The sequence below is a fragment of the Schistocerca cancellata genome, chromosome 3 (assembly GCF_023864275.1).
Source record: "Schistocerca cancellata isolate TAMUIC-IGC-003103 chromosome 3, iqSchCanc2.1, whole genome shotgun sequence".
NCBI classification, from domain to species: Eukaryota; Metazoa; Arthropoda; class Insecta; order Orthoptera; family Acrididae; genus Schistocerca; species Schistocerca cancellata.
Window position 1 is genome coordinate 309127003 of NC_064628.1, and position 16908 is coordinate 309143910.

The 16908-nt window shown below is 40.4% G+C and overlaps 1 protein-coding gene across 1 annotated transcript in view; it reads left to right on the forward strand.

Annotated features, from left to right (window-relative positions):
• The window catches only part of LOC126175011 (dehydrogenase/reductase SDR family member 4), a 39908-nt gene extending 23671 nt beyond the window's left edge, over window positions 1-16237 (forward strand). The window contains exons 5-6 of the mRNA XM_049921498.1: window positions 14403-14458; window positions 15824-16237. Of these exons, the coding sequence (XP_049777455.1) occupies window positions 14403-14458; window positions 15824-15938 (171 nt within the window). The 3' untranslated portion in view covers window positions 15939-16237. The remainder of the gene's footprint in view (window positions 1-14402; window positions 14459-15823) is intronic.
• The last annotated feature ends 671 nt before the right edge of the window (window positions 16238-16908 follow it).

Genomic DNA, 16908 nt, shown 5'->3' on the forward strand with positions numbered 1-16908 from the left:
TTGACAGAACCCTAACCACTGGGTAGGTGGGCACAATCCGGCCTGCTTGACCCCTCAGAGTGGTCAGGGCCAATGAAAAATGAGACATTGGGCCGAGAGCGTAATGGAGGAGCTCTGCACTCATTCTGGGATGCAACTGGTTTTGGTGAAGTGCCACTAGTTGAGCTTTGGTGTGAACCATGAAGACGTGGCCACCAGGGGATCACACTGCCTGCAGACTATATTTGGAATCCAGTGACAGTGCCATCCAAGTGCCCTGGCTCAGCCTGCCATGCTGGGCCTGAATGTCGACAAAACCGGCACTGTTGGTGGCACCTGCCTGGCAGCAAGAAGTTGAGCAGCATCCACAGCTAATGGTGTGCAGGAGCTCAGTGGGACTCTTGGCCCCAGTTGGCAGCATTCTGTAACAGCTTAAAAAAAAATGTGAGAGCCTTCTCGGCTAGGAAATCTACATACTTGCACATTTGTGTCTCAAACATTTGAACAAGCCAGTCCACCTTGCCGTTCAATTGTGGATGTAAGTAGGCATCGTGGTATGGTGAATGCCATTGTCTGCAGAGAAGTCCTTAAAAAATTGTGCTACGCACTGAGGACCATTTGTCCAAAACCAGAGCGCAAGGCAAGCCTTCTATGGAGAATTTCTTTGACAGGGCCTAGACAGTCATGTCAGCTGTCGCAGATGGACAACAAATGACATAACGAAAATTAGAAAGATCATCAGTTGCCAACAAGTAGAAAGTACCTAAAAAAGGATCAGTGAAATCAGTGTGGACTCTTTCTCAAGAGTGTGTAGGGGCTGGCCATGGCAAAAAATCAGTGCACAGTGCTTCCTGCAGGCCTGAACACTTGTGTTTCACCTCCTGATTGATGCCTGGCCAAAGCACATGGCTGCACACCCAACAGTTTTGTGCGAGAGATCCTTCAGTGACCCTGATGTAAGTGGAGGACCTCCTGCTGCAAAGCTGCTGTAAATATAATGCGGCGAGTAAACCTGTCTGTTGGTAGGAGAATGATGCCATCCAAGAGGCAGAGGGCAGTGGCCCATTGCGTAAAAATTCCTAGTGGGTCTGATGCCAGGCCTGACGGATGATCGGGCCTCCAGTGTTTTATCATGTGCATGATCTCTTACGGTGGGTGATCAAATAAAATTTTGCGCCATACAAGAACACGTAAAAATTTTTAAGACATCGACAATAGCAAGAGTTTGTTTTTCCTCTGGAGAATAAGGTTTCCAAGCCAAGATGAGTGTCTTTGATACAAAGACATAAGGCTGTCCCCACTGCATACTGAGACACATACATAGCGAGAAGCAGATGCTTGCCAGGTTGAAATGTTGCAAGACATGACACGGAGCAAAGGCTATCACTAAGTCACATAAATGCATGCTCACAGGCTGCAGACCAAACAAAAGGAGCACTTTCTGAAGCAACAGGTACAAGGGATAGATGATAGTAGGCGATCTGGAATTAAACTTGTGATAGTACACCACTTTGCTGAGATTCTCATAGATTAGACATATCGGGAAAACCTATAATGGCAGTGACATGCTCTATTAGTCACGTGCCCTGCTGGGAAATTTCATGATCCAGAAAAATGCAGGAAGGCTGGAAAAAGTGTGACGGTGAGATTGCATTTGAGACACATGGCCTGTAGAATAGTAAACAAAGTACGGAGGTTGTGTACTTGATCCAGCATGTTAGTTGAACAGTAAACAGAGAATGGAGGTTACGTAGGTGATCATCCATGGTAGCATTTGTCACAATGATATCTTGAATATAGATAATGCAATGAAGGACAATTGTCATCGCTTGTTCTAAAAAAATGTAGAATATGGCAGGCACACTAGGGACCCCAAACATTAGCCATTGATACTGATGGAGGAGGAACAAGACTTTTGGTCAGGTGATTACAGGGTTATAAATACAAAATCAAATAGGGGTAATGCAGGAGTAGGTTTAATAATGAATAAAAAAATAGGAGTGCGGGTTAGCTACTACAAACAGCATAGTGAACGCATTATTGTGGCCAAGATAGACACAAAGCCCATGCCTACTACAGTAGTACAAGTTTATATGCCAACTACTTCTGCAGATGATGAAGAAATAGATGAAATGTATGACGAGATAAAAGAAATTATTCAGTTAGTGAAGGGAGACGAAAATTTAATAGTCATGGGTGACTGGAATTCGTCAGTAGGAAAAGGGAGAGAAGGAAACATAGTAGGTGAATATGGATTGGGGGGAAGGAATGAAAGAGGAAGCCGCCTTGTAGAATTTCGCACAGAGCATAACTTAATCATAGCCAACACCTGGTTCAAGAATCATAAAAGAAGGTTGTATACCTGGAAGAATCCTGGAGATACTAAAAGGTATCAGATAGATTATATAATGGTAAAACAGAGATTTAGGAACCAGGTTTTAAATTGTAAGACATTTCCTGGGGCAGATGTGGATTCTGACCACAATTTATTGGTTATGAACTGCAGATTGAAACTGAAGAAACTGCAAAAAGGTGGGAATTTAAGGAGATGGGACCTGGATAAACTGAAAGAACCAGAGGTTGTAGAGAGTTTCAGGGAGAGCATAAGGGAACAATTGACAGGAATGGGGGAAAGAAATACAGTAGAAGAAGAATGGGTAGCTCTGAGGGATGAAGTAGTGAAGGCAGCAGAGGATCAAGTAGGTAAAAAGACGAGGGCTAATAGAAATCCTTGGGTAACAGAAGAAATATTGAATTTAATTGATGAAAGGAGAAAATATAAAACTGCAGTAAATGAAGCAGGCAAAAAGGAATACAAATGTCTCAAAAATGATATCGACAGGAAGTGCAAAATGGCTAAGCAGGGATGGCTAGAGGACAAATGTAAGGATGTAGAGGCTTGTCTTACTAGGGGTAAGATAGATACTGCCTACAGGAAAATTAAAGAGACCTTTGGAGAGAAGAGAACCACTTGTATGAATATCAAGAGCTCAGATGGCAACCCAGTTGTAAGCAAAGAAGGGAAGGCAGAAAGGTGGAAGGAGTATATAGAGGGTTTATACAAGGGCGATGTACTTGAGGACAATATTATGGAAATGGAAGAGGATGTAGATGAAGACGAAATGGGAGATAAGATACTGCGTGAAGAGTTTGACAGAGCACTGAAAGACCTGAGTCGAAACAAGGCCCCGGGAGTAGACAACATTCCATTTGAACTACTGATGGCCTCGGGAGAGCCAGTCATGACAAAACTCTACCATCTGGTGAGCACGATGTATGAGACAGGCGAAATACCCTCAGACTTCAAGAAGAATATAATAATTCCAATCCCAAAGAAAGCAGCTGTTGACAGATGTGAAAATTACTGAACTATCAGTTTAATAAGTCACAGCTGCAAAATACTAACGCGAATTCTTTACAGACGAATGGAAAAACTGGTAGAAGCCGACCTCGGGGAAGATTAGTTTGGATTCCGTAGAAATGTTGGAACACGTGAGGCAATACTGACCTTACGACTTATCTTAGAAGAAAGATTAAGGAAAGGCAAACCTACGTTTCTAGCATTTGTAGACTGAGAGAAAGCTTTTGACAATGTTAACTGGAATACTCTCTTTCAAATTCTGAAGGTGGCAGGGGTAAAATACAGGGAGCGAAAGGCTATTTACAATTTGTACAGAAACCAGATGGCAGTTATAAGAGTCGAGGGGCATGAAAGGGAAGCAGTGGTTGGGAAAGGAGTAAGACAGGGTTGTAGCCTCTCCCCGATGTTATTCAATCTGTATATTGAGCAAGCAGTAAAGGAAACAAAAGAAAAATTCGGAGTAGGTATTAAAATCCATGGAGAAGAAATAAAAACTTTGAGGTTCACCGATGACATTGTAATTCTGTCAGAGACAGCAAAGGACTTGGAAGAGCAGTTGAACGGAATGGACAGTGTCTTGAAAGGAGGATATAAGATGAACATCAACAAAAGCAAAACGAGGATAATGGAATGTAGTCGAATTAAGTCGGGTGATGTTGAGGGTATTAGGTTAGGAAATGAGACACTTAAAGTAGTAAAGGAGTTTTGCTATTTAGGGAGTAAAATAACCGATGATGGTCGAAGTAGAGAGGATATAAAATGTAGACTGGCAATGGCAAGGAAAGCGTTTCTCAAGAAGAGGAATTTGTTAACATCGAGTATAGATTTAAGTGTCAGGAAGTCATTTCTGAAAGTATTTGTATGGAGTGTAGCCATGTATGGAATCGAAACATGGACGATAACTAGTTTGGACAAGAAGAGAATAGAAGCTTTCGAAATGTGGTGCTACAGAAGAATGCTGAAGATAAGGTGGGTAGATCACGTAACTAATGAGGAGGTATTGAGTAGGATTGGGGAGAAGAGAAGTTTGTGGCACAACTTGACTAGAAGAAGGGATCGGTTGGTAGGACATGTTTTGAGGCATCAAGGGATCACAAATTTAGCATTGGAGGGCAGTGTGGAGGGTAAAAATCGTAGAGGGAGACCAAGAGATGAATACACTAAGCAGATTCAGAAGGATGTAGGTTGCAGTAGATACTGGGAGATGAAGAAGCTTGCACAGGATAGAGTAGCATGGAGAGCTGCATCAAACCAGTCTCAGGACTGAAGACCACAACAACACTGATGGAGGCTGAAAGGCATGTTAGCCACAAGCAACTGTTTTGATGCTTCATCCAACAGAATCTGAATGAGGTTTTCGGCCATGTCGATTTTTGAAAAGAATTGACCCCCAGCCAGCTTAGCTTGTTTATGATCACTAAGGTGTGGCCACTCACTTGAGGAAATTGGTCTGATCACTCCAAATGATATGAAGCAATTCAGCTCCATCTTAAACTGGTCACATAAAGCTACTGGTCACCAGCTGGGGGGGGGGGGGGGGGGGGGAATTGAGGATGGGTCGTGGGCTTGAGGATCATGTATGCTGTTGTGAAATTGTTTGCACAGCCTAGCCCTGGGGAAAACAGATCCGAAAACTCAGCATGTAAGGAATCCAGTTCATAAGGCACTTGATGTGACACCAGATGTGCTGCATCCACAATAAGAAACCAAAATATGCAAAGGCATCTGACCCAAATTAATTTTCAGTACTTGCATCATTAACCACCTGATATGTAACAGAATGGACAACTGATTTTTAAACTAAGTCAACAGTAAATCATGAATTAATAGAGATATTGAAGTCATAACAGAACTGAAACTCACAGAACAGCTTCTTTATGATCAGTTGAGGAAATCAGTCTGATCACTCCCTATGATATCAGCCATTTATGGCTTGTAGGATTAATGGCTTATCCATCCCCAGTATTTCAGTGAAAAATTGTTCTGGCCTGCCGACAACAACGAACACATTGATGAAACAGTGTGCATGTGAGTCAGTGAAGATTAGGAATCTGCTGTTTGTTATAGCTTACCAAGTGTTGCTTGAGGTATACCAATGATGGGAACCCTAGCCTGGCTTACGTCTATGAGTTGAACAGGGACACAGTGGCCCCCATGTTGCCTTGTAGGATTAGTAGCTTATCCATCACTCTCATTTGAGTGAAAAGTTTGTTCTGGTCTGCAGACAACAATGAACATGATGGCGAAACAGCTGAGTGTCGATGTCCATAGATTCTTGCAGTGGGAAAGGAGGGGGGGGTTAAGATTGAAATAATGCTGCTATGTGACCTCTCCTTTTACATTCATGGCAAGATGCCCAGTGCTTGTGGTGGACCCTCCGCTTATGCTGTACGAAACAAGAGGGCCACAAAGGAAGTGGCATTTGCTGTTCCCATTACCGAAAAATGCCTCTAATTGGTGACCTGCGGCATGGGGGCATATAACAAACGTGGAATATTTGAAACCTGATTCAATGTAAGGTCTTTAAACTGAAAGGCATGTTGGCACACCTTCTTATCTGGGGGCTGAACAAATAATTGCATGTCTGACCGTAGGTTCTGCATAAGACTCCTGAGAATTAGCCATGTCCCCGTAAGACTGAGACCGTGAAGCTTGGCCTCCCAATTCAGCATGTTCAGTGGCCATGTGCGTATGCTTGTATTGACAGGAGGACAGCAAGTGACACATATCATCAAAAGAAAGTGACTCTGGCTCTTGCAGAGGAACTAACTCGCACAGTAAGTGATACATACTAAGTGGTCTCCACGATGAAGAAAGAGCCTTACAGGTCTTTGTGTCCACCACCTGGAATGCCATGGAATGTTGGTAAAACTGCTTGTTGTAAGTGTTCCAATCTTCTGTGGATTCATTATTTGGGGGGGGGGGGGGGGGGTACAGCAGTAGATGAACAACCAGCAGCTGAACCTGGGTGAACTAGTCAACAATCATTCCACCACAGCTGTATGTGCATGTCATTGTTGCAGAAATGACCAGTGTAAAGCCTCCAATGAGAGCCAAGTGGCAAAGAAATTACAAAAGCTGGATGCGCATTGTCACCACCTGTGTTCTAACTGGTAACACAAGGAAACCCACAGTGGTAAAAGAGGTACAATTTATTGGTTCACGGAGAAATATCAACAAGAATACTGATTCATTCCACATCATTTCAATAAAATAATTGTTCAATGATCTATGGACCAGGTAACTAAGTAAATAACATCTAGTTAGCTAACAGTGAAAGTAGTTTACATGTCTCAAACACATTTAACAACCAAGGGCCCTGGAGCCAGTGAATGTCCTTATGAGGACACTATCCACGTGAGATGTCACTGGTGTGGTGCAGCACATGCACAGCAGACCTTGTGGCAGTGGTGGGTGACCAGGCTGCATCTGGCGGTTGCCTTGGTAGTTGTGGGTGCACCATTTGAATGTCGGCATGCACTACACTTGTAGTCATCCAACTTAGGTCTGCTGTGGGTGTTAGGTGTAGTAACCAGCAGGTTACTACAGTGGCACTACTAAAATTAAGTCTTATAGTATGAATGATCGGGAGACCCCAAAAGGCAGGCTCAGCCACCTAACTGGAAAGGTTTTTCCTATCTTCGCACCCACACCTACCTTTCCTTTGTGATGTATGAGACCTGTGTGTGATAAGTGTGTCTGTTAAGTGTAGATGACTGTAAATGATGTGTAGTGAAATGTCATGTTCGTATTGGAGCACCAAGGGGCTTACCGAGTTTTGATGTCACCATCCAACAGATTTATCACCATCAATAGAGTTGCATGCCCTCACTTCATGAGATACTGCAGAGAGGTTTGGAATAAAATCCAAGACATTGATACAAAGACTGTAGATCCAGGACTTTCGGCCACCACATCCTGTCCCTTCTTCTGTAAAGGCAAAGGGAAAATGGCCAGCATCGTGTAGCATTCCTGGACTGTCACCATCCAAGGACTGGCCATGCCCAGTGGTTCTTAACTTCTGTGTCTTAATGGGAACCAGTGTATCCACCCCACCACTGCCATTGAAAGTGGATCCACTCATTGTCATTGCAGCCCACTCTACAAGTGCCAGCAATTGCTGAGTGGAAGAGGTTTTTACAATCTGTGAATAACAGAATTAATGATGAGCAAAGTGCATGTAACGAAATTAATGGTGAGCAAAGTGCAGTAATTTTCTGGACATTTATTAATTCACCACCAAGTGACTACAACACAATTACATGTCTTTACAGTATGCTATTACAGGATGTACACGACCTGGGACAGCCGGGAGATTTGGGAGAAAACCGGGAAAAACCCGGGAATTGTTTAAAATTCTGGGAAGTTTTCATTGTTTTAGTTTTCAGTTAAATTTTTGTGATTTTGACTGGTAATAGCCAATACTCTTAACAGAGGATATTACTGTATCCCACTACTGCAGAATAATACTGCAGCAACAAAACATGGAAATTGCCTCCAATGAGTGTGGCGTGACAACTGTTTAAATTAGATTCGTTTCAGCAGTTGCGACCGGGCTCTTCCGCATGCGTGGTTGAGTCGCGTAGTACCTTCTCCCGCTTCTGGTTACAGAAGTGTGGCTGGGGCACCACTACTTAATATTGCCCCGGTTCGGAAAAAGTAAATCTGGGGCTGATGCACAGAGCAGTCTGACTTGTGGTTGGGAGGTGGGTCGTCTCTACGTGACCTGTGTTTACGTTTAGTGATTTTGTTGTTTTGTCTTTGTTTATTGCTCTCATGTTAAATGATAACAAAACGGATTTTTGTGGCCAGGAGCTATCAAACTGAATTAAAATACGTTCACGTTATTATGGAAGACTAAAATATGTTATTAGTTTTAGATTTTATTTCCACCTTTCTGACAGTCAAACATTAATCGCCTTACAGAACAATGAAGTTATTTTTGCCGGTTTGCTAAAGAGATTTGGCTTTTTATTAATCTTTTCTGTTGAGGCAGTCAATTTATTTGAAACTAAGTTTTTAATTTCACACTATTGGCTAGTTTCAACTGTTCACTGCATTTGAAGTGCACGTATGGCATTATGCCATAATAAAGAACCAAAATGAGATAATGCAGTACTGGTACTCCAGGAAAATTTACATACGAATGTGCATTTTAAGCCGACTTATGCGTTTTAGTATGGTTCACAAAATTCCGACACTCTTGAAGTATCCTCTGGTGTCTTGTTTCTTTTATGACATAATGTAAGATCTTTTAATGTTTTAACACGTACGAACATATGAGCTTCCTGCGTCATCGTAGGTGCGCAAGTGCGGTGACGGCTTGTTATCTGGTGCTCTCTTGCAACTGCAGAAACGAACCTATTTCTAACAGGTCGTGAGAAAAATATTACGAATGGTGGTTTGAAAAGCATTACATTCAAAGCAGATTTCCTTTTACTTAAGATGAGCTATGTGCGAAAATGTAAGATGAATTTCTTAAATCACAAAGTGTTTGACTCTCATTTAAAAATCAACTCTGAGAGGTGTTTGGTAAATTCGAATTTATACCTTCGTAATACAAAAAAATGTAGCGTACATGTTGCTGCACATCAAAGGTCTTTCAAAACGTGTTCCTCCCCCCTGAGTTTCGTTTTATAAAGTGCCAGGAAATTCTACTCCGGTATATAAAACCACAAACATTCAAAGGATTGATGAGTTTTACAGTGCCGATTAAGATTATACTGTCACTTAACACAGAAAAAAGTGTATCTTCACGCGGGAGAAAGTGATTTTTAACCGGGAAATCCGGGAAAAATCCGAGAATTTTTTTTCCTTGTCCACGTATACACCCTGTATTAACAATAGACAGCAACAAGCTTGTACATTACCAGTCCAATCCCAATCCCACTAACACTACAAAGTTTACTGGAACATCACACCTATAAATTAACAATGTAGGAAAAGATAGATTGCTACTCACCGTAAAGAAGACATGTTAAGTTGTAGGTTGTCATGATTAAAAGACACTCGCATATAGCTTTTGGCCACAGCCTTTATCAGTAAACACAACACACACACACACACACACACACACACACACACACACCACATGTACACATGACCACCAAACTTCAGCATCTCGGGGCCAGAATGCATGCTGGGCAGTATAGTCTGTCTCTAACCTGAGAAGCGAGCAGCATTTTTGGTGGGGAAGGTAGCTTTTCCCAAAATAACACTCTTCAGTCTGCAGACCTACGATGCAGGAAGCTGCATGCCAACACATGCTTCTATCCCCCCCCCCCCCCCACCTCCTCCTCCTCTTCTTCCTTTTACACCCAAACCCCCAGAACACAATTTATCCCTTAATATGACTCTACTGCACTTATATGTGGTACAAACATGTCATGCTTTTTCTTATAAACTTCATTTAACAATTGACATTTGATGCAATTAAGACACTACTATTAATAATCTGCGATTTTTTCCATCCCTTGCAGCACAGAAACCATTAGTCCTAGAGAAAAACTGAATAGGACTTTTTTTTGTATGAAATTTAACAAAGTTTAATTTTGCAACTTGGGAAACATTTTCACTAGAATCCACAGTTTTCGAGTTATTCAAGAAGAAACAGAAAAGTGACTTTTTAACACACACCCCCCCCCCCCCCCCCCCCCAGCTACATACACACATGCACACACACCAATGCTCACACTGCACAAGTTGGGATTTCTTAGTATGTTGTTCATAAGAATTTTCCCTACCACTGTACAAAAATTGGCGACTACACGAATTTTCACGCCTACTTCACATTTTTGGTCCTCGTTGACTGGGCTACTACAATGAGAGAAATTTAAGCTTTGTTCAAAACTCATTGTTGATGATGCTCCTCTGATGAGAGGGAGAGAAATGCATTGTTAGTGTGGAGAAAATAAATGGCAATTGTCTACTTATTCCAGTGGAATCCTACAGCATAATAAGTTGTTGATAAGGAAATCCATGCCTATAAACTTTTTTGCATTTAATATGTTCTGTGACCATTTGGAAACAATGCACAGCAAATGTCATCCCATACCATTATTTTCTTCTTCTTACCTTTGATTTCTTTAATCGTTATGTCTCAACAACAAAAGACTTTCCCAAACTTCCATATTGTATCAGTTTTTTAGTGTATTTATCTTTAACATTATACATAATTTGAAATTACTTGTAGGTATGAATATTCTGCTACAAACAACTGCAAGTAGAGCAGTAACTGCTGTCACCTGATATTTGCTACACAAATGCCACGCTTCCAGTTGAAACTGCATATTATGAGCTTTCACATTGCCTCTATAACTGCAGGTGTCGCTTTGCAATTTCCGTTTCACTAAGGGCATTGCAGATGGAAAAAAAAAGTAACTTTTCATGACTTTAAACTTCTTGGTAGGAACTGCTTAATTTAGTCCATGCACCATAGCATTCTATCCACTCACCACACAACTACCATTATGTTGACATTATACTCAAGTGAACTGAATCTTAGTGTTTTCTTCAAACCTAGAAGTAGATGCAGTGGTACTTAAACATTCATATATAGTAAGACTGTTAAATGTTTAAAAATGTACACTGATGTGTCACTGCTGAGTAAAGACTTGTGTCCAATATAAGTAAACTTTTTGCAAGTCACTTGCAGAAGCTACTTCTGAAATTTGTTTGACATGAAAAATATCACCAGCAAGTCAACTGCTGCAAGTTGATGAAACTTACAGAAGTAGGTTAAGTTAGAGGAAACAGTTTTCTTGCCTCTTGCTGTAAGTATCTGTTGAACTTGCCAGTTGCTGGAAGTTTTTAACTTGCAGAAATTTGTGTGTTCATTTCGAATATGAAAATATCAGTGTTGGGAAGGATAATGGAGCAAAGACAGATGATCCAAAACAAATGTACCCTTGGAAACCCCTAAACATATATAATTGGCCACCACAGCCAACAAGTACAAAATTAATTTACAGATACTTTGTTTTGCCAGAAGGAGAAGTAGAATAGCAGCTCAGATAGCTAAAATTAAAGACTTTGTTTTATATTACCTTAAACATAAATACATTACTTTTGTAATAAAATTAATAAATACAGGGTTATTATAAATGATTGAAGCGATTTCACAGCTCTACAATAACTTTATTATTTTGAGATATTTTCACAATGCTTTGCACACACATACAAAAACTCAAAAGTTTTTTTAGGCATTCACAAATGTTCGATATGTGCCCCTTTAGTGATTCGGCAGACATCAAGCCGATAATCACACACTCGGCGCAGCATATCCCCATCAATGAGATCGAAAGCATCGTTGATGCGAGCTCGCAGTTCTGGCACGTTTCTTGGTAGAGGAGGTTTAAACACTGAATCTTTCACATAACCCCACAGAAAGAAATCGCATGGGGTTAAGTCGGGAGAGCGTGGAGGCCATGACATGAATTGCTGATCATGATCTCCACCACGACCGATCCATCGGGTTTTCCAATCTCCTGTTTAAGAAATGCCGAACATCATGATGGAAGTGCGGTGGAGCACCATCCTGTCGAAAGATGAAGTCGGCACTGTCGGTCTCCAGTTGTGGCATGAGCCAATTTTCCAGTATGTCCAGATACATGTGTCCTGTAACGTTTTTTTCGCAGAAGAAAAAGGGGCCGTAAACTTTAAACCGTGAGATTGCACAAAACACATTAACTTTTGGTGAATTGCAAAATTGCTGCACGAATGCGTGAGGATTCTCTACCGCCCAGATTCGCACATTGTGTCTGTTCACTTCACCATTAAGAAAAAATGTTGCTTCATCACTGAAAACAAGTTTCGCACTGAACGCATCCTCTTCCATGAGCTGTTGCAACCGCGCCGAAAATTCAAAGCGTTTGACTTTGTCATCGGGTGTCAGGGCTTGTAGCAATTGTAAACGGTAAGGCTTCTGCTTTAGCCTTTTGCGTAAGATTTTCCAAACCGTCGCCTGTGGTACATTTAGCTCCCTGCTTGCTTTATTCGTCGATTTCCGCGGGCTACGCGTGAAACTTGCCCGCACGCGTTCAACCGTTTCTTCGCTCACTGCAGGCCGACCCGTTGATTTCCCCTTACAGAGGCATCCAGAAGCTTTAAACTGCGCATACCATCGCCGAATGGAGTTAGCAGTTGGTGGATCTTTGTTGAACTTCGTCCTGAAGTGTCGTTGCACTGTTATGACTGAGTGATGTGAGTGCATTTCAAGCACGATATACGCTTTCTCGGCTCCTGTCGCCATTTTGTCTCACTGGGCTCTCGAGCGCTGTGGCTGCAGAAACCTGAAGTGCGGCTGCAGCCGAACAAAACTTTGAGTTTTTCTACGTATCTGTAGTGTGTCGTGACCATATGTCAATGAATGGAGCTACAGTGAATTTATGCAATCGCTTCAATCATTTGTAATAGCCCTGTAATGTTTGAGAAAAGAGTAATTAAAGGCCATCTCTTGGTTGTACAGCTTGCCACATTTTTGTAGCCAGCTTTCAAATATTTAATTGTAAAGTAGACAAGGGATGCCCGAAACTAGCGTATGACATTCTCAGAAAGTTGATAATCTGAGCAAAGTCATCTGATTTTATTTCATTCGACAGTGTTTCTTAATAAATTAAATATGTATGCCTCTGTATAAATTTCTTTACCCAAATATGTATTTTGTTTCTTAATTATGTTTTTCATAATGATTTTTCTTCAATAATAATAATAATAATAATAATAATAATAAACAACAATGGGGGCAGCTGCTTCGTTTTTGACCTCAACCCTGTAGACTTCTACTTGCCAAGCTCGCAATGCAACTCTACTGGAAACACTTCTGGTTGTACTTGCAGCAAGTTCCTGTAACTAACTTGCCAAAGCAACTTGCAGAAGTAAACTTGAGTAAGTTTTTGTTCTAATGTAAACACATCACCAGCTGCTTGCGGACGTTAATTGCAGAAGTTTCTTGCTAGTGTACACACATCTTCACATACCTTGATGACACTTGCTGCAGCATACTGCAGAAGGTGATTGAAAGAAACATGCAGTGAGATGAACAGAAATGACACTTTTATTAAAAAATGATAATTACATAGAACTCACTGCGATTCATGGCGGTCCCCTGGACATTACAAAAGATGGGACATAACTTGTAATAGGGTGTATGATCACCACAGTCTACAATGTATGCCCTGCAACATGCTCCCATGCTGGTCACAAGGTTGACGAGTTCTTGTGGTAGGGTATTCCATTCCTCCACCAGTGTGGTTGACAACTGCTAGATGGTCATTGCTACATGTGGATGTGCTTTTGCTAAATGAAAGTACATTCAGCATTGTCAAACATGAGCAGTTTCATGGCCCAGGTGTTACGGTGTGAGAAGGCATAATGTTTCCAGAATGAGATTTTCACTCTTCAGCGAAGTATGCACTGATATGAAACTTCTTGGCCGATTAAAATATGTGCTGGACCGAGACTCAAACTCGGGACCTTTGCCTTCAGTGGGCAAGTGCTCTACCGACTGAGCTACCCAAGCATGAGTCATGACCCGGCCTCACAGCTTTATTTCCACCAGTACCTCGTCACCTACCTTCCAAACTTCACAGAAGCTCTTCTGTAGAGCACTTGTCCACGAAAGGCAAAGGTCCCGATTTCAAGTCTCGGTCTGGCACACAGTTGCAGAGCATGCACTGCAGTATGCGGTGATCAAGCACCCTATTGAGAGTGATGCCCCACCATCATGGACCGCCGTGAGTTCAGCATAATTATTGTCTTTCAATATAAATGTCATTTCTGTTCATCTTTTGTGTACTGCATTCAGTTACCTTTTGTACTGTACTGTAGCAATTCTTTTTCTGTATGGTCCAAGTTTCCTCAAGGTATGTTACTTGGCAGTGAAACATCATTCAAAAGGTACTTTTGACCTTAAATTTTGCACACAAGTGTAGTAGTGTATTTTAAATGTATGTTTTATATGTTCTTGGTTGTATTTACTTTCATTGCTTTGTATCATATTCTAGAATTTATGTAATGTAACAAGAACAATGACTTTGATAATTGTTTTGTGAATTTGTTACAGCTTTATGAAAGTGAAGAAACCAATGAAATTACACTTTCACAGATCCCAATGAGGAGGTATGTTTGACAATACTACAATTTTGGAATCTAGATATATTAGTATATAATGCCTGACAAGAAAGATGTACCCAGTAGGGTAGGAGGAAATGGAGTGATACTTCATGGGTAGAGAGAATTTGAGTTATTCCAGCAATTACAAAATCAAGTCAAATTTACAAACAATTTGGCAGTATGAGCTCACTTTCTCAATGTGACGTTGCACCCTCTCTGGCCTGAACGCATGGATTGATTTGGGTGGGTAGGGTGTTGTGAAGCTGCAGCATGTTTTTGTGACGAAAGCTGGCCCACAACTGGTTGTAACTGTCTCTTGATGCCCTTGATATTTGCACTGGGGCAGAGTTGACATTTGAGCTGGTCCCCTGTATGTGCTATTGGGGACAGATCTGGAGATGTTGATGGTCATAGGGAGTTGGTTTAGCTTTCTGTTTGCTAGCTGTTAGAATGTCAACTAGACAACACAGAAGGGACAAAAAATTGATCATTCAGCTGATATGAAGATGAAAGAATTGTATTCAATAGAATGAATACTTTCATAGGTGATAGCTAGTGTCATTAATTATTCAGAGACTAGATTTGGTTCCCAGTAATGAAAGCATGGGAAATTGTATTGTTCAATGAGGGACATGTCATTAGTTTAGGAGCAGCTTGAGAAAATAAGTGTCAAAATGTATACTAAAGCTGCCAATGTGGCAACCAATGTTAGGGCTGAACCAAACTGGGAACCATTCTTAATTTGGTTATTTTTGTTGAATGCAACACTTTTAGTGTGTGTTTAGGACCACCAATAGGGAATTGTAGACCTTGAAATTTCATGAATGTCTTGCAACTTCATGAATGTCTGAGAAAGTAAACAATGTGACAAACTTGACAACAACTTATTCTTCATTTTACATACAAAAAATTGGAACTACAGATGTACTAATTTAATATTTATCTTTTTCCTTTTTTAAAATTATAGAAACAAAGTTTTTGTCAAGCACAAAATAAATAATAGAACAGTGCTAAGGAAAAATAACACAGAACTTTATTAAATGTAAATTATTCAGTTTGCTTCTGAACATCACCTAACCTGGCCTCTGTTTTGACTCATCCCTATTTTAAATGTGCAAGTTTGTCATACAAAATTATTTCTAAAACAGTTGAGTGCTATCAGTGGATAATGGAGTCATTTAAAACATCCCAATTGCTGCATTATTGAGACAGCAGTCATAACAAGAACCGGGAATTGTTATTTGCAAGGGCACTACACAGTGAACTGTATAAATTATTGCATTCACTGGAAAAAATCATTAAGCCATATTCACCTTTGTAAGACTGTTTCGAAACATAAATTACAAAACAGATTTTGATCTTTTGTTTCAGACTTGCACATCCTGATGAGATATCTGGAATTGTATCATTTCTGTGTTCTGAGGATGCCTCTTACATAACAGGAGAAACTATAATTGCTTCTGGTGGAATGCCATCAAGATTATAACATACAATGTGAAAAACTATACTTTACAACTGTGTGATATTATTGAGGGTGAATGGTACATTAAAATCTCCATTTTTTGAGGATATAAAGGAGTTTGTGTCAGTCAGGGTTAATGTTTATAAAAATGTCTCAGTGCAATATTTTTTTTTTTAATTGTGAGTGTGTGTGAAGCAGTGATTATTTTGTAAATTTTAGAAACTGGGTGTATGGAATTGGGATATATGTATTGGTAATGTATATATGTAACCATGACAGTATAGTGAAACATTGAATTAAATAAACAAATCTTGCCATTATAATTGTATTAAAGACTAATTTTCAACTAAAACATTTATGGCAGTACTATCCTTAACTTGAAAACTGGTGGAAAATTGACACACACATGAGATCTGAATGTAATGAATTACCTATTAGGTCCTGTAATTTTGTTTGGTATGTACATACATCAGTATTTCTTCTTGATATCAAAAAGTTTTAGTCTTTTTCTGCTCTTCCAGGGATCTACCTTATGTAAAAGAAAAGTGGACTTAAAATAGCGGAAAATCCAGGATGTAATATAAAAAAGATAGATTGGTACTCACCACACAGAGGAGATGTAGAATAAATTTCTTTGATTTCCGATTATCACAAAACTTTTTGGTCCTCAGACTATTGGTTTCAGTCAGCAGTGACCATCTTCAGATTTGCAGCAAAACATGAGAAAAGAAATACAACTAGTGGACCGTTTATATCTCAAAATAATAAAATGTGCCATAATGAAATGTGTTATTTTCGTAGACTGGAAACGTGCTTAAAGTATGATAAGGTAACGTGTTCTAATATGAATAAGTCATAGTGACATCATCATGAAATAAATACAGAATCGTGTGAGCTTCATCACACATATTTAAAATGTGGAGTGAACTAGGCCACAGTGCCAGCAGAGTTATCCTGTTAACAGTGCTACTGTTGAAATTAACTGAGGTACAGT